Genomic DNA, 24,520 nt, shown 5'->3' with positions numbered 1-24,520 from the left:
GAAAACCAAAGTTTTCCTTTTTTATTACTCTCCGTTTCTTGTGCTTTGGAGTTGTAATGGAGTGGTTGTGGTTTACTTAATGATTTTGCTCCATGTTTGCCTTGGCATGTTACTGGGTCACTATTAACATTGAACTAAAGCACTACTTCTTTATTGAATTATTTGCATAGCTGTACAGTTTCCAAGTAAAAATTTCATAATAAAAGATTAGCAAATAATCATTATTTTTGAGGTAAAACAATTATGGAAAAACCGCAAACCGCACCGCACCAAACCGTATTTTGCGGTGCGGTTTGTATAGAATTGCGGTTTGGTGCGGTTTGAAAAAATCACAAACCGCAATTTTGCGGTTTGGTGCGGTTTGGATCTCAAACCGCACCGTGCACAGCCCTAGTGGCATAATAAGAGGTTGAGTAGCTGATGTGGCACAAGTAAAAGGGTCTATGTGGCACATAGACTTTCTTAAGAACGTATTCTTTTTTAGGATAGTTATAAAAACATATTTTTGATTAAAATGAATAAATTTTTACACTCAACCCCTCTCCATTAACTTTATGTCTCTCATATTCTCCTCCCATCCTTCCAACCTACTAAATTTCTTACCTATTAAAATCTGCTAACCTTTTTTTAAGGTCTTACCTTACTTAAAAATTGTGCACCGAGATCACTTTAACTTCGACTTCACAAACCTAATTTGATCTAATTATTGTCACTTTGAATCCATGCAAATCTGAAATTCGATAAATAAATCAAATACGAATGTTCCTATGTTGAAAATAACTATGGAAGAAACCAACTTATCTTCTTCTACAAATTACCATATATAATAACAGACTCTAAGTAATTCAACTTGAACTGACTCAATTTGATCCAAAACTTCTTAATGAGCTATCTGACCTATACAACCAATTTATCACCTCTAATTCAACTTTTAATATATTTTTTTAAAAGACAACTCATTATCATTTCCCTCAACTCGTCATCCTAAATCAAAATCTAACCCGACACGATATCCCGACCTACTTACCCAATCACAACCCGCCCATGACCTACTACAACAAAATTACTAGTATAACGGATGCCAGTAAAATCCGGGAACTAAAGACGAAAAGAAAGAATCATTTGTGACACAAACAAGTGGAGAGAAGAAAGATAGAGATAAAATAAAAAGGATGAAGAATTTGAGAGAAAGATATACCCGATTACCCGAACTACGTAGTCCACGTAATCGAATATGGTCCGTGTGTATAACGTACGACTCCAAGATGAACACGATTCCTCTCTTCTTCTTTTCATTTCCCCCCTTTTTCTTCTTCTTCTACCTCTGCTCTCTCTTTCTCTCTCCTCTTCTTCTGCATTTCACTGATATTATGTAAATTTATTTTAGAGAGAGAAATTATTTGATTTTTAGAGAGAGAAATAGGCAAGTCATGTCGAATACTGAGAATTCTCCGGTGATCGGACGTTTTTCTGATGGAATTGATGATGTTGAAGAATTCGTCTGTGTTAGTGTTTAACTGATACTGTTTTTAACATTTTTTTTTGTTTGATTGAGTAATTTGTTCAGTTTTTAGTGTGATTTTGATTTGTTGAAGTAGTTTATGAAGTGATTTTGGATTTGGAGTGATTTTGTGTGGAATTTTTAGGTGAATGAGAAGGAATCGACGATGACGAATGAGAGAATTCATCAGGTTTTGGAGTTTGTCAAGACTGGAAATCAAGCTTTTCGTCGAGGGAGATTTGAGGAGGTAATTAATTGAATTTGTTTGTTTATTTATTTTTGTTTAATTTTGAAATTGGATGAATTTGGTAATTGTTGTTTATATATTGACGTAATTAGAATTTTAGTTTGGATGATATGATTGGATATTAGAGAAGTTGTTTATGAAGATGAATTTGCATTTGAAGCTGAAAGGTTAAAACTTCATCATTACATTTGAACTCGAGTTTTTATAATTGTACTTCTTTCGTACTACTTAGTACGGAGTATTAATTAGGGCATTTTGTGGTGAAGTTATGGCAAATTCTTAATTATGAAGGGTTTCAACGATGTGAAATTAATTCGAACCAAAGGAGTATTTGGCACAAACACTTGTGTGGCTAGTCGTTCTGTTGTTCATGGTCAGTGCTTGGATATACGGTTTCTGTTATCGCTGCATTTGTGGAAATAACATGTTCCTTGTGTAGTAGTAAGTTGAAATTAGCCTAACTGAATATGTAAAATAACCCCTAAAGAAATCAGGCTGTGGATAAGTTGCTCCATGAGCTCTTTTAATCAGGCTGTGTGCACTGTGCAGTCTAATAGAGGAGTTTAATCACTGCTGAATGTTGCTGTAAAGTCTAAACCTGTTTCTGTACCGCAAAATATAGCCTATCAATGTGTTCTATAGACCATCCAATTTTCCTGTCTAGACTGTGTAATGGTGAGTCTCATCGTGAATTTTTTGTAATACTTACCTTTTCATGTGATCTTCGAGTTATAAAATCGTGCTGCAAGCAAGTTCGATGATGCATTATTAAAGCCAAGGGTTTCATACTAGTTATACTTTTCCAAAAGAAAAAAGATTTGGACCCTGAAACTTTAAGCTGCTGGCATTTTGACATTAATTTCCTTAAGAGGTATTTAGCACGTGGTGCTTTGGTAGTGAGCGATAATTCTATGAGGCGAATATTTTCAACTACCTGATATATGATGGGTCATTCTCAATAGTCAATACTGTATACACCAAGCTGTGTGCTGAAAAAGTAGAGCTAGGGATATAAGTTTGGAATTCATGCATTTGTAACAACATATACTAACTCGTGTGATCCTTCTGATTGGTGATACTCGGTCTAGGAATCTGAAGTTAGTTATGCAATAATGGCTTTCTGAAACTGATAATTTAAACTTTTTTTTTTTTGGGAGAAATCTATCTGGCTTAGTTATTGTAAAAATTAGGATTTTGCAAGCTTTAATTAGAACTTGGCGTCTATACTTCATATAGTGAGCTGTTTGGGGCATTATCATTCTAATCAATTTAATCTTAGTTTCAAAAGTGGGACTTTTAAATAATTTTAGATGGTATGCTGTTATATTTTTTTCATTTTGGGACCCTTTTTTTTGGACTACTTTTTGATTATCCGTCACTGCAGGCAATTGATTGTTATTCAAAAGCCATTCTTGTCAAACCGGGTGATCCTATTATTTTGAGCAATAGATGTGCTGCTTATATAAGGTAATTCTGCATGGAAGCTGACATCTGGTTAAGTTATTTTTCACCTTCCTACCTTATTGAAGATCAATGATATATAATGTTGTGCTCGCCTATGAAATTTTTTCAGGTTAAGCCAATTTCTAAAAAGTCGAGCGCCTTCTGCATCTGAATATAATCCATTGTATGGGCTGGATCCTACAACACATGCTGAAGTATGATATGACTATCTTTCTTTCTGTATACAAAATCATAAGTTTTGCTTAAGAAAATTTCCTTAATTTTCAGGGTACACTTAGAACTAGGATACTTACATTTAAGTTTAAAAATCTGTTCTTTGCCTGTTTGGAGTAATTTTATCAATCCATTTCCTTTCATCACTTGTAAATGGTCTGTAGCCTAGTTCATAAACTATATATTTTAGCTCTCATATACAATTTTAATGTGGAGGAAGATATTCTGAGTTTGAAGGATGATAAAGAGTGAGTGCCTGAGTGGGGTAGAGAAGGATTTTTTGGCACTTACGTAGTTTTTTACTCCGTATTTTTTATTATTTTTATTTTTTTTTCTTTTTCCGTGTAGATTTTTTTGGAACCTATGGGGCATGTATACTGTGAAAAAACAAGTTTATAACTTTTCATTTGTTTTGAATTGTGCTATAAAATAAGGTATTGATCTGTTGAAAGGTATTGTGTTATTTATTGGTCTGTTGAAAGGTATTATGTTATTTATTAAGCTTGATGCTGGTATGTAATTTAAGAATCACATAAATCAGAACATCGAAATCAGACTTTTCCTACTTGTAGAATTATGTTATGATGGCTCATAGCTGTGGCTCAATGGGTAGATACTTCTAGATCATAGCAACTGTGAAGACATTTTTTTTTTCTTTGGTCTGGGCCTTAGGGATGACGTGCTATGAAACGTAGATGAGAGGGATTTATTTATTTTTTAGTGTGTGTGGGTTGGGAGGGGGGGGGGGCGTGGGGTTAGGTTTGTTAGCCAACTTTGTCTCTTTTTTCTCAAAACGCTGCTGATGTTTTAAAATCGTTGAACCTTCGGTGTGTGAAGATATTTTCTACTTATAGTTTCAGGCTACTGGTATGTGTAAATGTGCCTTAAGGTTAGGTATCTAGTTCTCAACTTTACTGACAAGAAACCATAAACTTCCTAATATGTTTGATTACCTCAATGCAGCTGGCCTTAAAAGATGCTGAAAAAGTCATGAGCTGCAGAGACAATTCTGTCAAGTCGTACATCCTGCAAGCTGATGCTCTATTTTTGGTAAGGATCATAGTTATTTTGGTACATGTATTCCATACCCTTGTTATATGCTCTATATGTTATTGCATCAATGAGGAAGGTGCCTTTTTCTGTTTGATATCCATTTGAAGTGTATTTGTGTTGGTTGTAAGTTGTTTTGAATTATTTTAAAAGTTTGCAAGTAAAAGAAAAGATACATACATACGGAGTAATATTTTCAATTTTTTTTCAAAAGTTATCTCACGATTTTGCTCATCTTTTTAGCTTTGTAATATGCATATTTCCAAGTTTGTAGCTGTAAAAAATTCTTGTATTATAAACATTACATATTTACATGGTTTATTGGTTTGGTAATGGGTGAGGATGTTGTATAAGAGCATTTTTCTTCTATCTCATCTTGATTTCCGTATGATGGGCAGTTAGAAAGATATGATTTGGCACGTGATGCTGTTATTGCTGGTCTGCAACTGGATCCACTTTGGTAAGAATTACTTCTGTACTGATTTACTCTGTTTTTTTTGTTGAAGTGCTTGTGTATTTTATTCCCTGCATCTTAGAATTTGACTTTTATTTTCACATTATTTTCCTTTTGTGTTTGATAGTACCCATTTACAGGCTCTACTTTTGATATTGGAGAGAACTTGTTCTGGCTTAGTTTGTGGAAGAAACCGTGAGAAACCAGAACGTAGTGATGAATTTGATTGTACCCTTTGCTTGAAGTTACTATATGAGCCAATTACCACTCCATGTGGTCATTCATTTTGCCGCTCCTGTCTATTTCAGTCAATGGACCGAAGTGAGATTGCTTTCTTGTAATGTTTTATTCCACTTTTAAACTACATATATGTTTATATATCTCATGCTCTTAGCACTTTCCCTGTATGAAATTGCAGGTAATAAATGTCCTCTTTGTCGAACTGTTCTCTTTATCACTCCAAGGACGTGTGCAGTAAGGTCTGTTCTCTTGAGTTCATTTATTTGATTTTTTAAAAGGGGTAACCATCTTATGTTTGTGCCTTAGACAGCCAGAATTGGATTTATATTGTCTGGGGATTTCTAATTGCTTATGGCTAGGACTTCATGATTAATTTCAATAATTTGAGAACTTAGTCTTTAAGTGTCTGATATATCAAGGAGATGATGCCTTTTAGGAGGCACTTTGTTCTTACTATAAAACTTGTACGCATATATTTAAGTTACTATATCTATTATTTATTTTCTCTTTTTTTTTTTCGTTTTCCAGTGTAACTTTGAACAACATTATACAGAAAAACTTTCCTGAGGAATTTGCGGAGAGGAAATCTGAGAATGACAGTCTGGTAAAATTTAGCGTTGATTTGATGCCACTTTTTGTGATGGATGCTGTGCTCCCTTGTGAGAAGTTGCCTCTCAATATATTTGAACCTCGCTACAGGCTTATGGTGAGTTTTGTAAGAATGTAAATTATTTTCTGTTAGGAGTTTGTTGTTGTTGGAACTCGCTTATGGCTTATTGTGTGCTCTCTTTTTCTGTTTCTTTGGTTGTATTCCTATGCTGGTTTTTTCTGATATTCTTTGATGCTACATGTTTGTTTCTTCATCCTTGCTTTGTTTGATGAGCCTGCTCTATTTTCTACTTTTAGTAATAGTAGTAGTAGTCCAATTCATTGACCCTAAATCAACTAAGGGCCTATTCACATTTACTGAACCGAGCTGAACTGATTGGAGCTGAAATGAATATTTTATGAGAGAAGGAAATTAGGAGCTGAGCTGAACTGAAGTGAATAGGCCCTAAGTGTTATATCTAGCGAGTTTCAAGGCAATCACCATTTGAGATAATAAGGATAAGGACCGCAGGGTTGTGTTTTTTTTTTTTTGGCTGAGGGATAAACAACACCACAAGACTACGCCTTATTCCTCGAATTAGTTGCTAGATTTTGGGTAGTCCTAACTCTACTACAAAGACACTTACTATTTAGGACTAACATTACAACATTGAGAACTAAAAACTAGGACCGAAAAGAGAGGAAACCTGAATCAACCCTTAAAATATGATTTGGAGCATTAGTCAGCGGCATATTAGCATAAAGAGCTTGAGATGACTCTGGGAAAGTGATTTGACGGCTCTCCGGCAACTGGAAGTCCAATTGGAACCTTCACCGTTGCCAACTAGCCTTTTTGAGAGAATAACTAGCTGGGCGGGTTCTTGGCCTTTTGCTGACTAGAGAGAGAGAGAGGTGCTTTTATTAACTAAAATGTCAAGAGAGAGTGTTTTGTTTATACAAATGAGTTTAGCTGGGCGGGTTCTTTTTTTTTTTTTTTTTTTTTTTTTTTTTTTTGGTAACAAACTTTAAAACTCAAGACTAAACACACGATTCTAGTAAAAGTTCCCTCTAGAGCGACTTTAGGGCTGCACTTGGGAGGGTTATTTTCTAGCTTTTTTGCTAGGTTTTGCTTCAATTTTCGAAGTTTTTCGTCCGATTGATTGGTCGTCGACTGTGTGATGGCGTCGGATGATGGTATAATCACAATTGACGATAAGGAGAATTCTGAAAAATCGCTTGAGACTGTGAAAGAGGATCTTGACTGGGTGGATGACGTTGAAGGAGAGTTTCAGGATCAAATAGAGCTTGCGATGGTTGGCAGAGTCTGGACATCGCGAAACATCAATTCGAAGGCCTTTATTGCTACTATGACAAAAATCTGGAACCCTAAGCATGGATGTGAGGTGAACGAAATCGGCAATAAAATCTTCTATTTTCAATTTCACCATTGGAGGGATAAACAATTTGTGCTAGAATCACAACCGTGGCACTTCGACCACCATGTCCTAGTCCTTGAGGAGGTGAAAGGTAATCTCAAGCCGTCAGAGATACCCCTAAACAAGATTCCCTTTTGGGTTCGTGTGTATGATCTCCCTTTTAAAGGCAGGTTCAATGAAGCAAATGCAAAAAGAATTGGAGACAAAATTGGTACGTTCTTAACTGTTGACAAGTCTGATGCTATTGGAATTAACAAGTCCCTGCGCATTCGTGTTCTCTTGGATGTTACAAGACCCCTTAAAGGCACAATTGAACTGAAAACAGGAAGTGGTTCTATAGACGTGCAAGTCAAATATGAGAAACTTCCTGTTTTTTGCTATAGGTGTGGGATGTTGGGACATGGAGAAAAAGATTGTGATGATGTAGTTAGTGTCCGAAAGTTCAATGAGAAATTGAGAGTCTCGACACCCTGGAAGGCCACGAAGAAGGAAGAGAGTGACATAGAGAACGAGGCCCCTGCTGCCAGGCGCTTGTTCATAACAAAGGAACAGTGGGAGACTACGAGAGACGCTTGTTTGAATGAAGTAGCAGACAAATTGAATCAGGTTTCTATTGCAACCAATAAACAGGAAGGGGAGCAGATAGTAGCCAAAGAAGCCACCCACCCTCCTGTAAACCCAATTGTACCAACCTCGGTACCTGAGTGTTCTGGAAACACAGAGGAAGAGAAGAACTCTGCTCTTGTGACTGACGAGAATGAGCATGCTACTGACCTTGGTGGAGCAAAAACATTGGAGGAGCAGGAGAACCTCACAGTACGTACGTGGAAAAGAATCGCTAGAAAAGGGGGTGGACATGTTCATGGGCATGAGAGTGATGATGGTATAAAAAAGAGGAGTAGAGAAGAGTCAGGTGAAGAAGAAAGTGAAAAGCAGGCTTCTAAGAAGTTTATTATTCCTGTTTCTTTGACTGGTGTGGTGCCATTGGCGGAGGTTGGAGCAACCAAACCCCGCCGGAACCAATGAATATCCTAGCCTGGAACTGCCGGGGTATGGGCAACCCCGACGCAGTTCGTGAGCTCCGAAAGTGGAGTCGTAAATATAGCCCTGGGTTACTATTTCTTTCTGAAACTATGATGAGTGCTAGTGCCATGGAAAATTTAAAAGGCACTCTTGGATTCCATGGCGCTTTTGGAGTATCAAGTGTAGGGAAGGCAGGAGGACTTTGTATGTTCTGGAGTGACGATGTGGATTTCAGACTTGTTTCTTTCTCCTAACATCATATTTGTGGGGGCATTTGGAGTGAAGGGGTGGAAAGATGGAGGTTTGCGGGGGTGTATGGATGGCCAAGATCTGAGGAAAAATACCAAACGTGGGAGCTTATGAAAGCTCTGTGTAGCACTGATTTACCAATTCTCCTAGGTGGGGACTTCAATGAAATACTCACCTATGAGGAAAGAAAGGGAGGGGCAGAGGGAGAGAGAAGAGAACTTGAAAATTTCAGAGGCGTGGTGGACGAGTGTGAGTTGCGTGATTTGGGCTACACTGGGGTCTGGTATACTTGGGAAAGAGGGAGGTCTCCTGAAACTTGTGTTCGAGAGAGATTAGACCGATTCTTGGGGTCGTTTTCTTGGTGCTTGATGTTTCGTGAAGCGGCTGTGGAGCATCTCTTGAGATACAAGTTGGATCATACTCTGATTTTAGTCACTTGTGTTCCGAAAAAAACAAAAAAGAAAAAAAAAAGAAAAATAAAGAGTACAAATTCGAAACCTGCTGGTTGCTCGAGGAAGGCTGTGAAGAGGTGGTTAGAGATGCTTGGGGTGAAGTTGGGAGAGGTGGTGTGTTGGCGAAGGTTGCGGCTGTTAGCAGACAGTTAGCCAAATGGGGAGGGGACCTTTGTAATAACCTGGGGATGCAGATTGCTCACACAGAAGCTTCCCTTAAGGAAATTCAAGGCTGCCCAATCAACCAGGAGACTTGTGATGAGAGTGCGAGGCTCGAGAAATTGCTGGATGATTTAAATGAGAAGCGTGAAGCTTACTGGCATCTAAGATCAAGAGTAGCCGAAGTCAAAGATGGGGATAAGAATACTCCTTATTTCCATCATAAGGCCTCACAAAGAAAGCGGAGAAATACCATCAAAGGCCTGCGTGATAACCTTGGAGTTTGGCATGAAGACGAAGATGACTTTCTGGAAATTATAAGTACACATTTTAAAGGAATCTTCACTTCCTCGAACCCGAGTACTAATGATTTCGATCCAGTCCTGAATTGTGTTGATGCTACTGTGACAACTGACATGAATGCAAGGCTGTTGCGCCCTTACACAAAGGATGAAGTTCTTGTGGCCCTGAAACATATGCATCCTAGTAAGGCTCCGGGACCGGATGGCATGCACGCGGTTTTTTACCCGCGCTTTTGGCACATTGTCGGAGACGATGTGGCAAGGTTTGTATGTGGAGTCTTGAATGGTAACTCTCTTCCTGAGCATATTAACCGTGCTAATATTGCATTGATTCCTAAAATTAAAGAACCCCAAAATCCTGCTGATTTCCGCCCAATTAGTCTCTGTAATGTGATTTATAAACTCATCTCAAAGTGTTTAGTTTTGAGATTGAAAGATATTCTTTGTGAGATTATATCGGAGCACCAAAGTGCTTTTGTGCCCGGGAGACTAATTACTGACAATGCTTTGATTGCAATGGAACTATTTCATACCATGAAAACTAGAAGCAAAGGGCGGAAAGGCTTTATGGCTATGAAGCTTGATATGAGTAAGGCATATGATAGAGTGGAGTGGGGTTTTTTGTGGCAACTTTTGCTGAAAATGGGTTTCGATGGAAGGTGGGTGAACATGGTGATGACGTTGGTGAGTTCTGTTAAATATTCCTTCATTGTCAATGGGGAAGTTGATGGGTCGGTGACCCCATCTAGGGGTTTGAGACAGGGAGATCCCCTCTCACCGTATCTATTTATTATAGTTGCTGATGCTTTTTCCCATATGATTCAGAATAAAGTACGGGAAGGAAAGATTCATGGTGCTAAGGCTAGCAGGAATGGGCCGGGAGTGTCCCACCTCCTCTTTGCGGATGATAGCCTTCTTTTTACTAGGGCCAACCGAACGGAGTGCTCAGTCATTGTTGATATTCTCAACCAGTATGAAGCAGCTTCGGGGCAAAAAATTAATTATGAGAAATCGGAAGTGTCCTTTAGTAGAGGTGTACGGGAGGAGCAAAGGGAGGAAATTTTGAGTATTCTTCATATGAGACATGTGGATAGGCACGAGAAGTACCTTGGTATTCCTAATGTTTTGGGAAAATAAAAAAAAGCAGTTTTCGAGGCTCTTCTTGATCGTGTGTGGAAAAAATTGCAAGGTTGGAAGGAAAAATTGCTCTCTCAAGCCGGGAAGGAAATTCTTCTTAAAGCAGTCATTCAAGCCATCCCAACATACTTAATGGGGGTCTACAAATTTCCGACCAAGGTTATTCACAAAATTCACTCGGCCATGGCAAAGTTTTGGTGGGGGCAAAGTGATGAAAAAAGGAGAATTCATTGGAAGAGTTGGGACTACCTTTGCACTCTCAAATGTCTTGGGGGTATGGGGTTTCGTGACTTATCTGTGTTCAACGATGCGCTTTTAGGCAAGCAAGCTTGGAGGTTAACTCATAGTACTACTTCTCTTCTTAGTAGAGTAATGAAGGCCAAATACTACCCAAGTTACGATTTTCTTGAGTCGTATTTGGGTCATGGAGGTAGTTACTCGTGGCGAAGCATTTGGAGTGCGAAAGCTCTTGTTAAAGAGGGCTTGCTTTGGAGGGTGGGCAATGGCCAAAATATAAACATATGGTCTGAACCTTGGCTAGTAGATGACACTGGCAGATTCGCAACAAGCACTCAATCCGAGCAGATCACAAGAGTCAGTGATCTTATAAATTCGGATACCAGGGAGTGGGATCATGAAGTGATTACTGCGCATTTTAATGATAGGGATTTGAAGTGCATTTTATCCATTCCTTTGACAGAGAGCTGCTTGCAGGATGAACGGGCTTGGGCTTTCTCCAAGAATGGGGAGTATACGGTGAAATCAGCGTATATGTTGGGAAAGGGATGTGACCTGGACGCATTCCATCAAGCTTGGGTTGACATCTGGAAACTGAATGTGCGGCCTAAGGCAAAAAACTTCCTTTGGAGATTTTGTACTGAGACCCTTCCTGTTCGTAGCCTGCTCAAGTTCAGACATTTGACAGAAGAAGCTGCCTGCCCATGGTGTAATAAAGAAGAGGAAAGCTGGAAACACGCCTTTTTCGAGTGTGAACGAGTTCAGGAACTTTGGCCAGAGCTTGATTGCTGCGAACTCTGTAATCTTGACAAGATGGACACAGCGTGCAATTTGGTGGTGAGCTGGAACAAGCTGCAGTCTGAAAAGAAAATACGAGGCATCTACCTTATGTGGGGTATTTGGCTTGACCGTAATCTGAGAGTTTTCCAGGGCAAGAGCACTCCAAATAATGTGTTAATTGCACGGGTTTTAAGATGGGCAGAGGAGAATGAGAAGTACAGCAAAGCTATATATTCGACCCCTGCTACCGGTCAGAGGAGCAGTTCGAAGACCTGGGTGGCACCTCCTTCTGGCTGGGTGAAAATCAACACGGATGCAACATTGACTGAGGAAGGATGGGTAGGGGTGGGTGTTGTAGCTCGATATAACCTTGGCAAGGTTATTTTTTCAGCTTGTAAACGCTGGAAGGCTTGGTGGCAAATCAAAGTTGCAGAAGCTAAAGCCATTAATTTTGCGTTGAAGTTGGGCAGTAGCTTTGGATGTGAGAGAATCATCATCGAATCGGATTGTCAAATTGTCACCAACCGTTTATCCAAGGGCGCTTCCCACTTGACTGACCTGGATGCTGTACTTGGGGATGCCCTGAAGCTGAGCACCTTGTTCGAACAAGTCTGCTGGTCTCATGTGCGGCGTGAAGGAAATGAAGTGGCCCATCACCTAGCACGTTTTATTCCTTGCAATGTTGAGCAAATTTGGGAGAATTGTGTCCCTTTGGAAGTGTCTCCTTATGTACTTATGGATTCCCTTATTAATGAATGATTTTTGAGCTTTGCTCCCCGTCAAAAAAAAAAAAAAAAAAAACTTCTTCTTTTTTTTGTTTTTTTTTTTGTGTGTGTGTGTGTGTGTGTGTGTGTGGGTTTGATAATATTTGTAATAAAACGAGGAATGAGTACAGTCTATTGGACGATTTGGACTAAATCAGTACATCGCAGGAGAGAACCTCACTGAATCATTTCATCGCAGGGAAGAACCTCACTTTACTATCTGCATCAGGAATGGTGACCATATAGGAAGAATATTTTTTGAATCTCCTCAAGTATTTCTTCTCGTGTCTTGATTGGATTGAGTCTTTGGCATGAATGTAGTTTTCTAACTCGGCCAATACTTTTGCTAGGCTTCATGTAGCAAAATTTGAAAATTTGAAGTATCTGGAACTGTGTCTTGTTTCTTTTGATGCATGGTACATATTATTATAATTGACTCTGGACCTAGCTGCAGTTGAAACTTTATTGTTTGTTCTGTTTTGTTCTCTCCTGGGAGTTTCTAAAAGTGGTTATTGTGATGAACTGGAAGATGACTGTCATCTGATATTACATATAGACTATATTAGTTGCAACTTGCAAGTGCAGTATTTCTGTTAAACTAAATATAAACAAATAGCAACTGACAATAGTTATTTTTAGTCTTATTACAGATTATGGTGGTTTTATTCTCTTGTTGCTTGAACAACAGGTTAGGAGGATAATGGAAGGAAATCATCGGATGGGCATGGTAGAATTTTGCAACCTGTCGCTTGTGTTTACCTCCCTTAATCAGGATTCTCGTAGTCTATGGGCTTACACTTTATGTAAATGATGTAGGTAACACTTGACTCCACTACCGGTCACATAGCTGAATTTGCTTGTGAGGTGGAGATAACAGAGTATGTGTCAGCAATAGTCCTCTGCCTTTCATGCTTTTTCTGTTCGGTATAATGGTCTAAATTGAATTTCCCCCCTCTTTCTACATTTATTCATGCAGATGTGAGCCACTTCCAGATGGCCGCTTCTATATAGAGGTAAGATAATCTATTTACGTCTTGCCTTTCTGCATTGACTGTTGTATTACTTTTGCTTTTGTGATGAACTAGTTTTCATTTCACCTGAAGATACTATTTTCAGGATTTAAGGTGCACCATTGTCACTTGTCAGTATAGAGGCCACAGTGTACAATGAGTTTATGATGATGTGTTATGGTTGGGTGGTTCTGTTATATGCTTTAAAAAAATGCAAGGGACATTATTTAATTATTTTAGTCTCATTGTAATTGTTAAATTATATCGACATGAAAAATATATAGCTATATTATATGAGTATTCTTATAATCTTATTCTGTGTATGAAATCCTGTGATTTGGTGTAATTTCACAAAGCTAAACTGACCTGGTTTGACTGTGTGAGGTTTCAGACCAGTAGGGTGGATCACCTAATCTTTCCCCCCCCCCCCAAAGAAGAAAAATTGTTTACTAATCATGTAACAATCTTTCTAGAATGTTGCTATAGTTTTTCAGTACTTTTTCTTCAGGCTCGTTATCCCCCCTCCCCCCTCCATTTTAATTTCCCATGCTATGACCTCCACTTTCTCTTGATCGTTGTTTCCTGTTTCCAAGTTCTCTTCCAACTATCTCTTTTCTCTTTTTTTGTTGGTTTCTTTTTCTGCTTGATTTAATGAGGTACCATTCACCAGATACTTCATCATATATAGCTTCTTTTTTCCACAGGTTGAAGGACGCCGAAGATTTCGCATCCTTCGATCCTGGGATCAAGATGGGTAAGTTGTCTGTCTTTGCTACTGCTTCAGGTCTCTTTAGATCTTATCTTATAATTTTATTCCTTTGTTTTTCTCAGTTACCGTGTTGCAGAAGTAGAATGGATACAGGATATAAATCCACCAGAAGGATCAAGAGAGAGATCAGATGTAAGATTAAGACTTCCTTCAAATATAACTACTTTAGTTGTGATGCTCAGCACTTAAAGCAACTAGTCAGTTGATTTAGTGTTGAATGAACCTGGTTTTTTTTTTTTTTTTTTGGGTGAAAGGTTAGAGTGAGCCTTGAAATGTGCCTAATTAGTTGGGGCAATTTGAGAGTCTTTAGGACTTTAGGTCCAATGGACATGTTAGTCTAATTTGTCGTTATAGTCAAGCTAATAGGGCTTTTATTAATGGCCTTTAATGGACAGGGTTGGACATGGTCAACATAGGGCCAAAATGACAGTCCAATATTTTTGTAAAATAAAATAGATATGGTAAACAAATTACTTGTATAGCTTAGTATTCACATGTGCATACTTTTGCTTCTGCTTTCTCTTTTTTGCTCGTCCATCTATTGGACTGCTCACTAATGACCAGTAACCCTCTTTGGCCCATTACAAGATGAACCCTTTATGACCTATTCAGTAACTAGTTCTATCACTAGGTGTGCTTGATTGAGTTGATTCCCAAATTGAAGCGAAAGGTTCTAGCTCACCTCATTACCAGTTAAAGTTTGAGGTTCTAAGTTAGAGCTTCATGCTACCTTCTGTAGGCTGGGACTTGGGAGTTTGTAGTACTGATACAATGTTAAGTAGATATCTTCTACATCGGCCAGATGTTGGTCTTGATATATTTGACTTGTGGGCATTAACAGCTGCAGGAACTGACAAATAATGCTGCAGAATATGCTCAAATGTGGATGATGAGGGCGAAAGAAGCAGCTAGGCAAGGTAATTACAACATGAATATTTTCAAGGGGCAATATGGACTTTCTTTTCATGCTTTAGTCTGTTCATATATTAGAATTTGTAATGGCTGCTGCTAGGTTTTTGTAGCTCTTGGTAAGTGGCTTTTCCATTGGCTGAGAAGTTGGATTTAAATCCAGATATGAAAAAGTTTGTTGAAGCAGCTGCTTTTTCTTTTTGGTTTTTGGCTTTTTTATAAATTAAAATTACTGTGGTTTTGCTCATTTTCAAATGAATTAATCTGAACTTATTGGAACTTTTGAACTTGCTGGAACTAATTAGAATTTGTCAGAAGTTATTGGAACTTAACAGAGCTTGTCTTAGTTATAAATTGATTTTGGGTAGCTTCTATTTGATTGAACAAAACAAGCCTTTCCCAAAATCAAGCCATTGTACTAAGAGCTACCATCCAGGTGCTAGTTCTACTAAACCGACACAGAGAATTTTTTTTACCATATGGTCAAACAAGCCAAATGCATCTGTTACAGCAAACCGCAGATTGCCAAATATGGTCCTCATCAGTTATATTTGTTAATTAATGTGTTGTAGTAGTTCTGACATGGATTTTTTTTCCTTCCAAGATATGGAATCCATATTGTGAAGCATTGCTTTGGTTTTCTGAGTGCCTCCTCTTCTATGATTTTTAGATAGAAGACGGCTTGCAGAACTCCTTAATGTGGAAGCAATGATGCCCACAAAGGAAGATCCTGAGCGCTTCAGCTTTTGGGTATGCTCATCTTTCCCTCTCTTCAAACCTTATTGTCACTCATCTCAAAGTGTAATTAATTGTGCTTGTATTTGCAGCTAACCACGCTAACAAGAAGAAGACCATCGGAGAGACTAGAACTTCTGCGGTTGAAAGACACGAAGGAGGTATTGACAAATTATGTTATTCCTTCTAAGCTACAGATTATAGGGCTTTTTTACTCTAGAATATAAGGCTGACCCTAACTTTCTCTTTCTGTATGTGCCTTCTTTTGAATGCAGAGAATAGGTCGCGGGTTGATATATCTTAGACAAGAAGAGCAAGGTTGTCGATTACAATAGTAAAGGCTGTAATCGAGTACTGTAATTTATCCATTTTGAAAGAAAATTTCAATATTATTTACAGGCTGATCAAGTGTCCAGCATTTTTTGATCCTCATGATGCCGTGGATCCTCAAAAGTCTCAAACTGAGTTTTGTTGTAATATACTGTAGAATATAACAAGATTATTTATTATAATCTATACTTTTCTTCCTTCACTGTAATGTTACCTTTCTTTCAAGTTTCTGTCAAGTTTAAGATTTTATTGGGGTTGGTGTTTGTCTAAGACGCCTTAACTCTCGGCCATCTTAGCCAATTTCGTGGGACATTGCCGCAGTATTAAATGCTGCTTCGGCATATGCCACTTCGGCTGGAAAGCTCCTTCAGCTTGACCGTTCATATGAGAACTATACTCTTCACTTATACTTGAATGAACTTACGACTTTACGAGTACAGCTGAGATGGAGTAGGAAGTTTATTTGTTTTTATTAAAATGTCGGAATTTCCGTTCTTTGAATCTATTATAGTGCCTAAATGATTGATATTGAATATTTTTCACCTGAACCCCATTAGATGTATTAATTCAACTGATGTACCAAGACAAACTTGAGTATATTATAGTTATTGTTGTAAGTCATTATCAATTGAAGTTCAAAGAACCATTGAATAGTACTCCCTCCGTTTCAATATGATAGTCCCATATGGAATCTATCACGTAAAATAAGAAAAGAAGAATATTTGAAATCTAACATTAAAGTCAAAACAATTTATAAATAGTTTTGCCTTATTTAAACTTTTTTGTTTTTTTTAGGAAACCGTAAAGCATAATTGCATAATTCAAGGGAATAATTTCTTTACTTAGACTCATGTCATCAATGACACAATCATTAATTTAACCAATCATAATTTAATATGTACAAAATAGGAAATAAAAGCTAAGTTAAAAGTAGAATATATTCAATATGGGTATATCTTTTTGAAACGCCCAAAATAATACTTCGTATATGAGACTAACAAATTAAAACGGAGGGAGTAATAATTTTAGTTTATGAAAATATAAGTTAAAATAGTCACAAAATTCCTGAAAACACGGTTTGTTTAACCCATCATCCTCTCATGTGGGGCAACAAAGAAAAGAGTATCAAATTTCACAAGAATGGGTGTCACATTAATGCAATCATCTATATTTATTGCTCTTATCTTAATACCAGGCTATTACTAGCTTGCCTAAAAATACTTGGTCCCCAACACCATATATTAACCAAAAAAAAAAAAATTAAAAAAAAAAAATTAAAATAATGATAAAAATAAATAAGTGAATATGATGATATGTTCAATAGAAGTTCAAAACCTTTAGACTTTTCAGAAAAGAAAAATACCAGTGAACAATAAAAATGAATAATTCTCATGGAAGTGGGATGCAACTAACAAGAAGTTGACATTTAATGAAGCTTGATTGGTATACACATCATCATTTTGGGTCAATGGTTCATAAAAAATAGTTGATGGCAAGTCAAGTGAACATTAGATGAACAAAAAAATGTTAGGATTGATTACAAGATTATCTAATGTTCAAAATAATGGTAAAGCTTTACCTTGTCATCTAATAATTGGTAGAGTTACAATAAATATGGAAGATTAGTTGTTGTTGAGAAGATTTTTTTATGTTTACATAATGAGCAATATAGGTGTTACAAATCGATAGGTAATAGATTATTAGATAGATAGTGAAATTCAACTCAACAACATACGAATCAATTATGTTTTTAGTCTCTAAAACTAATGAATGATAGCTCCTTTAGTAACCATAACTTTAAGACTACATTAGAAAGTAGTAAGGGTATACTAATTTGGCTTATATCAGAAGATCAAGACCATTTATGAGATAAAACTAATTATAATACGAGTAAGAAATAAGAGAAGCTCTAATGATATACAGTGTTCGTTGTATCTCAATTTATTATTTGTATCGTTTTCCTTCTTTATCACGATAAAACCAATCATATTAGATGCATAGCAAATCATAATTCATAAATGACATGGTGTGTTTATAGTCCTACAAAACTTTCCCTCACATTCGAATAAAGTAGTACTAGCAAAGAAGATAGATTACGCGGTTTAAGACTTTGATATGTTAGTTGGTAGTTAAAAATGTGTACATATAGCCAGCTAACCAAGCCTGCCAAAGGGTCCCACAATACAAATATTTGCCCCTTATTCGTTTACTAGGTCTTATAATATGTGATATGTCCCATTAAACATTAAAAATGTATACAAACAAACATCAAAGCCACGAAATATAACACTAACTAACATTCATCAATTTCATAGTACAATGAAGCACGTTCTTCAAGTCCTTTTCTTTATTTTTCACTTAGTGCCTTCCCACAACTTGTATTATTCTTTCCATCTTCCTTACTCTATACACCCCTCAATTATCCAATCCAACATAAAACATATCAAAAAAAATTCCTTATAATTTTTTTTGGCTTTGTAGTTCCTTAGATTTCTCCATGAGTACCACCACGGCCACGACCACGACCACGACCACGATTAAGGCCATGTGACACCTTAAATGTGCTAGCATTATACCATATGTTGTTTATCTCATCAATCTAACACCATGATATCTTCATTATTCGTCGTCATTTTCTCTTTCCTCCTCCTCATTGGTTCTATACCCACCATTATTTACGCGCAAGCCCCTCTTGAAGCGCCTTCTCCTTCATCCGATGACACGTCTCCTGCTCCTAAAACACCAAAATACGCGCCTAGGGATAAAGTCCTAATCGCCTGCGGGGCACAAGAGGACGTGGATCTCCCCGATGGACGAACGTTCAAGTCAGATCCATCGACGGTTAGCAATCTAAGTAGCGACGAGGATGTTAAAGTTAGTGTCGATACACTTCCATCACCACTTAAAGACGGCGTTCCTTCGTCTAAACTACCTCCACCTCCGCCTCTACCTCTATACAAATCCGCTAGGATTTTCCCTAGTGCATCCTCCTACAAATTCCCTATCTCTCAACAAGGCTTTCATCTCATCCGCCTTTACTTCTTCCCTCTCCCTCACCCTTCCTACAACCTCTCCAACGCCGTTTTTCGAGTCACAACCGAAAACTTCGTCCTCCTACATGACTTCACTGTCCATTACCCTTCCCCCATCTTCAAAGAATACATCCTCAACCTAACTTCAGACACACTCACCCTAAAATTCTCCCCTAAGAAAAACTCCTTCGCCTTCATCAACGCCATCGAGGTCATCTCCGTCCCCCACGACCTCATCTCTGACACCGCCTCCCCGGTCCCACCCGTTGGAAACATCGAGGGAGTGGCCAAACACGCCTTCGAGGTGGCCCTCCGACTAAACGTCGGTGGGCCACTCGTGTCACCGAAAAACGACACACTATGGAGAACATGGCATCCAGATGAAAAGTTCAACACATTCCCTCAAGGGTCTAAAGATGCTAAAATTGACCCAAGCAAGGTTAAGTACCCGGAAGGCGGTGCAACGATGTACATTGCGCCGCCTTGGGTGTACGCAACCGCGGCCGAGATGGAGAATGCGGATACTATCGAGGCCAACTTCAACCTTACATGGAAGATGCCGGTAGACTCGTCATATGACTATCTCGTTAGACTACATTTTTGTGACATTGTGAGTATTGCATTGGATGATTTGTACTTCAATGTGTATGTCAATGGAATGATGGGTGTTGCTAATCTCGATTTGTCTACCCAAACTATAGCTCTATCGACCGCCTATTACAGGTAATTATTTATATTTGTACCATCATATAAATTTATAATGCACATTTTTACATAACTAATAGTCTACAACTATATATTTAATCATTAAAGCATATATGTATGTACATTTTCGATTAATATTAAATCTACATCATTCATTGAGTTGACTTGTTCGTTTTTTATTTTACCATGTATAAATTTAACATGGAATAAATGGATGGAAATTTTGTGAAAAACTACCTATTATAATCCAGAATTTGCGAGAAACTACCTATTAAAAAAAATATTGTAATTGACTACCTAATTTTTTAAAAATGTTATAATTTACTACCTTTACGCCGAATTATGAAGGAATTTGACCAAAATTCTCCGGCGTTGACTTGGTCACGTGACACTTGGTGAAAGAAAAGGGTCATTAAAGTGTCACGTGATGGTCACGTGACCAAGTCAACACCGGAGAACTTTGGTCAAAGTCCTTCATAATCCGGCGTAAGGTAGTAAATTACAACATTTTTCGAAAATTAGGTAGTCAATTACAACATTTTTTTAATAGGTAGTTTCTCGCAAATTCTGGACTATAATAGGTAGTTTTCACAAAATTTCCTAAATGGATAATAAGGTCTAGAGTAAAAAGTATAGTAATGGAAACTCTTTTTATTTTAATTTTTTTAATTTATTATTATTATTATTATTATTATTATTATTATTATTTATGGTTTTGTTGTTGTTGCCAATTTTGGACATAGGTTTCCTACATACTAAAAACTTACTGGTTGTAATTCTTTTCAATCACAAAGTGCTAGACGGCTAGTATGAGTGGTATCATTTATAGCAATATTTTGAATTTAAGACCATAAAAATCCAATCTAGGAAACTTCTTCATATTACTATGTACAATATCTTTTGGGTATACAAAATATATAATAATTTTGTTGTACAAGTCAGCTTTGGAATAAGTTAAATCAATGACTTTTTTTGGGTGTGTCCAGTAAGCTGACACACACTAAAACACAGACCGGGTAATCTCTGACCGAACAAATAAACTCTAACCGAGTAATCCTGATCAACCGACTAACCCCGTGCACATCGTTTGATCAGCCATATATGAAAATTTGTAATAAATCAATAAATTTACTTTAACATGTTTTGAGTTATCACAATTTGTTATGATTTTTATTGTAAATTAAGAAGTGACTAGTAAGGGATAAATTTTGTAAAGGGTATTATGGATCATTCTTACGGGGAATATATTATATAAAATGAGTAATTGTATGAATAAAAAAATTATGTAACTTTTATTTTGTATCGGTGCAATTTAATTGACATTTGATGTACAATAATCTACCGCCTTATTTTTTAATAGTTTGTGCGTGCAATATGTATGGGAGCTTATTTATTTTCATTTTCTTTTATGTAGGAAAATGTATTACAATGACTTATATATACATGTATTGAAATGTTTACAGGGATTTTGTGATCAACTCCACAACAATTGCAAATGGATTGATTGTGATCCAGGTGGGTTCGGGCTCGGACGGGTCAGGCGATCCCAACGCAATCCTCAACGGGGTGGAGGTGATCAAGATGAGCAACTCCGCGGGCAGCCTAAGTGGGTTGTTCGATGTGGAGGGGAACTACATGGGGGCAGCCTCGGGTTCTAAAACTATGAAGGTGTTAGCCGTGGTAGGACTAGTAATGGGAATAGTGGCCTTACTACTAGTTGTAGTCATGTTTGTAAGGTGGCATAAACGTCCCCTAAATTGCCAAAGGAATAACAGTTTCTCCTCTTGGCTTCTTCCTTTAACCACTAGTCATAGTAGCTTCCTTTCTAGCAAAACAACCTCGATCACAACCTCGAGGAAAAGCTCGATGTTTGGGTCTCGAAAGAGTGGTATGTTTGCCTCGACAAACCAAGGGGTTGGTAAATTCTTTAGCTTCAATGAGTTGCAAGATGCTTGTAACAATTTTGATGAGAACGCAGTGATTGGAGTTGGCGGGTTTGGAAAAGTGTACAAGGGTCAATTAGACGATGGCACGAAGGTGGCCATCAAGAGAGGTAATCCTCAATCAGAGCAAGGTATAAATGAGTTTCAAACCGAGATTCAGATGCTCTCACAGCTTAGACACCGGCATCTTGTGTCTCTTATTGGATATTGTGATGAGAATTCGGAGATGTGTCTCGTGTACGAGTTCATGTCGAATGGTGTCCTTCGAGAGCACCTATATGGGTCTAAGCTCAATGCACCCATGCCGTGGAAGCAGAGGCTTGAGATATGTATTGGTTCTGCTCGCGGTCTTCATTACCTACACACGGGTGCAGCACATTGTATTATCCATCGAGATGTCAAGACGACTAACATTCTATTAGATGAGAACTTTGTGGCCAAAGTTAGCGACTTTGGGCTATCCAAAGCCGCGTGCCTCATGGAGCAAACCCATGTGAGTACCGCGGTAAAGGGTAGCTTTGGTTACCTCGATCCAGAGTACTTTCGAAGACAACAACTAACTGAGAAGTCCGATGTCTACTCATTTGGAGTAGTCCTCCTAGAGGTCCTGACTGCAAGGCCGGCTATAAACCCGGCCTTGCCAAGGGACCAGGTGAACTTGGCTGAATGGGCAATGTCGAACTATAGAAAAGGACTTCTTGAAAAGATTGTAGATCCGAATTTGCAAGGAACAATATCCTCTGCCTCCTTGAAGAAGTATGTCGAAGCAGCTGAGAAATGCTTGGCCGAGTACGGTGTTGATAGGCCTTCGATGGGAGATGTGTTGTGGAACTTGGAGTATGCATTGCAACTCCAAGAGGCAAGCTCAAAGACCGAAGCAGCCGAGGATAAGAGCTCGTTGTTGATCCCCTTAGAGACGGCTCCAATTATGGGTGTAGATGGAGTAGAAAGTAGTAGTGCTCCTACTAGTGATGATCATACTGAAGTTGGTGCTTCTGCCTTCTCTCAAATTGCCAACTTTCAAGGGAGGTAAGGTAAATCATCGCAATAAAAATACACAAGAACTCTACTACCTCCGCTAATTGTTAGTTACAACAAAGGGGTATTATTTTCCACAGATAAAACGTTCCTTTCTTGCAATTCAAAATTAACGAAGGTGTATATTGGGTGGTTGAATTCGAAGCATCAAGGTTGAAAATTTGGTACAAAGTAATTTTATTTTCATACTGTGTAGCGGGAACCTCTTGAATTCGTTTGTTCTTTGATTTGGGGTTCTTTATACTTAATTTTATGTAACATGATTACTGATTTTTTATCAAAATTTCCTAGCCATAATTACTTACTTTTTTCTTACAATTTTTTTTAATCATACGGAGTACAAGGTTTGTACAATTATGTATTTATAGCTTGGTTTTGGGAAGTGTAACGGCTTCTAGTTCAATAAATCTAATACATATACTTCGTTTTAATGTAGAAGTATAGTATCTAATTTATTAACTCGCCTCCATAATTTGGAATGGAAGAATATAGTGGAGTATTAATTTCTCTCTTTCTTTCTTTGCAAAATGTTTAATTTTCACTTAATCACAAAACAAAATCAAAGTATATTATGTGAATACAAGGTGGTTTTTTTTAGGAAACTCCAACCTATGAGCCAAAGTGCTAAATTTAATTTCTTAAATTCAATTGTTTTAACCTTTTATTAAAAACTTCATTTTATTTATTTATTTATTTTTATTTACCCTTAGATGATAAGATTATATGACTACATGCTATTTGTTGCTAATTAATTAATTTGATAATTTTTATTTCAAAAAAAAAAAAAAAAAAATTTGATAATTTTCTTTCAAAAAAAATATATAATTTGATGTTTAAATTTAAGACAAAATTTAATTTTATCAGAAGATTTGAGAAAAGGTAGGAGGAAGAACGAAGATAAATAGTAATTGTAATTAACAGTTAACACCATTAATGCCCTGTTTGATTCACCTTAATTTTGCTGAACTGAACTTATTTTTACTGAACTGAAATTATTTTTACTGAACTTAAATTATTTTTACTGATTTTCTATTATAATTCTTCTTTAAGAAAACTGAATTTTACTGAATTGAACTTATTTTTACTGAACTGAAATTATTTTTACTGAACTGAAATTAATTTTAGTGAACTGAACTTATTTTTACTGAACTGAAATTATTTTTACTTAATATTATTTTTTTTAAAGTGAAGAGAACAGGGCCTAACTCCTAAAAGTTGTCCAACTTGTCATAAAAAAATAATATTAAGAATCAATCTCAACCGTAGGATTAGATTGAAATAGACGCTGTAGATTAAAGGAAAGCAAGTAATGGCATTATAGTAAATACGAAAACTGACCACCTACATACATACCCCCAAATTTTCTCTCTCCTCAACCATAACCCTCTCTTCCTTGAGTTCCTACCACACTCTCTCTCCTAAAACCCCCAAATTTACTTCGAAAATCACCAAAATTGCTGCTATTTGAAGGAAATTCCGAGGATTTCTTATTTTAATTTTCACTCAATTTCAACGAAAATTATTGTTCATAGCATAAACTTGCATCAAACAAGTTTAATTGAGCAATTGATTTGCCAATTTTGTAATTTCGAACCCTAATTTGATGCAAGAACAAATTGAAGAAAAAATTGATTTGAAGGAGAAGATCATCAAAAACGTATACAGAAATTAATTGCTCAAAGGTAATTGATAATTTGATCATTTTGAAGAATTTATGTATTTATTTGGATTTTTTTGGTTGATTTGTGCTAAT

The 24,520-nt window shown here is 37.2% G+C and overlaps 1 protein-coding gene across 1 annotated transcript; it reads left to right on the top strand.

The window, feature by feature from the left end:
• The first annotated feature begins 1,251 nt into the window (after window positions 1-1,251).
• LOC145576339 (putative receptor-like protein kinase At5g61350) lies at window positions 1,252-23,279 on the top strand. Its single transcript, XM_081634114.1, has 19 exons — window positions 1,252-1,505; window positions 1,647-1,748; window positions 3,133-3,215; window positions 3,322-3,406; window positions 4,389-4,475; window positions 4,874-4,935; window positions 5,057-5,250; window positions 5,348-5,408; window positions 5,698-5,875; window positions 12,985-13,023; window positions 13,113-13,174; window positions 13,273-13,309; window positions 14,011-14,060; window positions 14,138-14,207; window positions 14,917-14,992; window positions 15,655-15,734; window positions 15,812-15,880; window positions 18,618-19,804; window positions 21,250-23,279. The coding sequence occupies exons 1-19, from the start codon at window positions 1,431-1,433 to the stop codon at window positions 22,760-22,762; spliced, it is 4,110 nt and encodes a 1,369-aa protein (XP_081490240.1). The 5' UTR covers window positions 1,252-1,430; the 3' UTR covers window positions 22,763-23,279.
• Window positions 23,280-24,520: the final 1,241 nt, after the last annotated feature.

Source organism: Chenopodium album, chromosome 2, assembly GCF_948465745.1.
Source record: "Chenopodium album chromosome 2, dcCheAlbu1.1, whole genome shotgun sequence".
NCBI classification, from domain to species: domain Eukaryota; kingdom Viridiplantae; phylum Streptophyta; class Magnoliopsida; order Caryophyllales; family Amaranthaceae; genus Chenopodium; species Chenopodium album.
The sequence above is the reverse complement of the archived record's forward strand: the minus strand, read 5'-3'. Positions and strand labels throughout refer to the sequence as shown.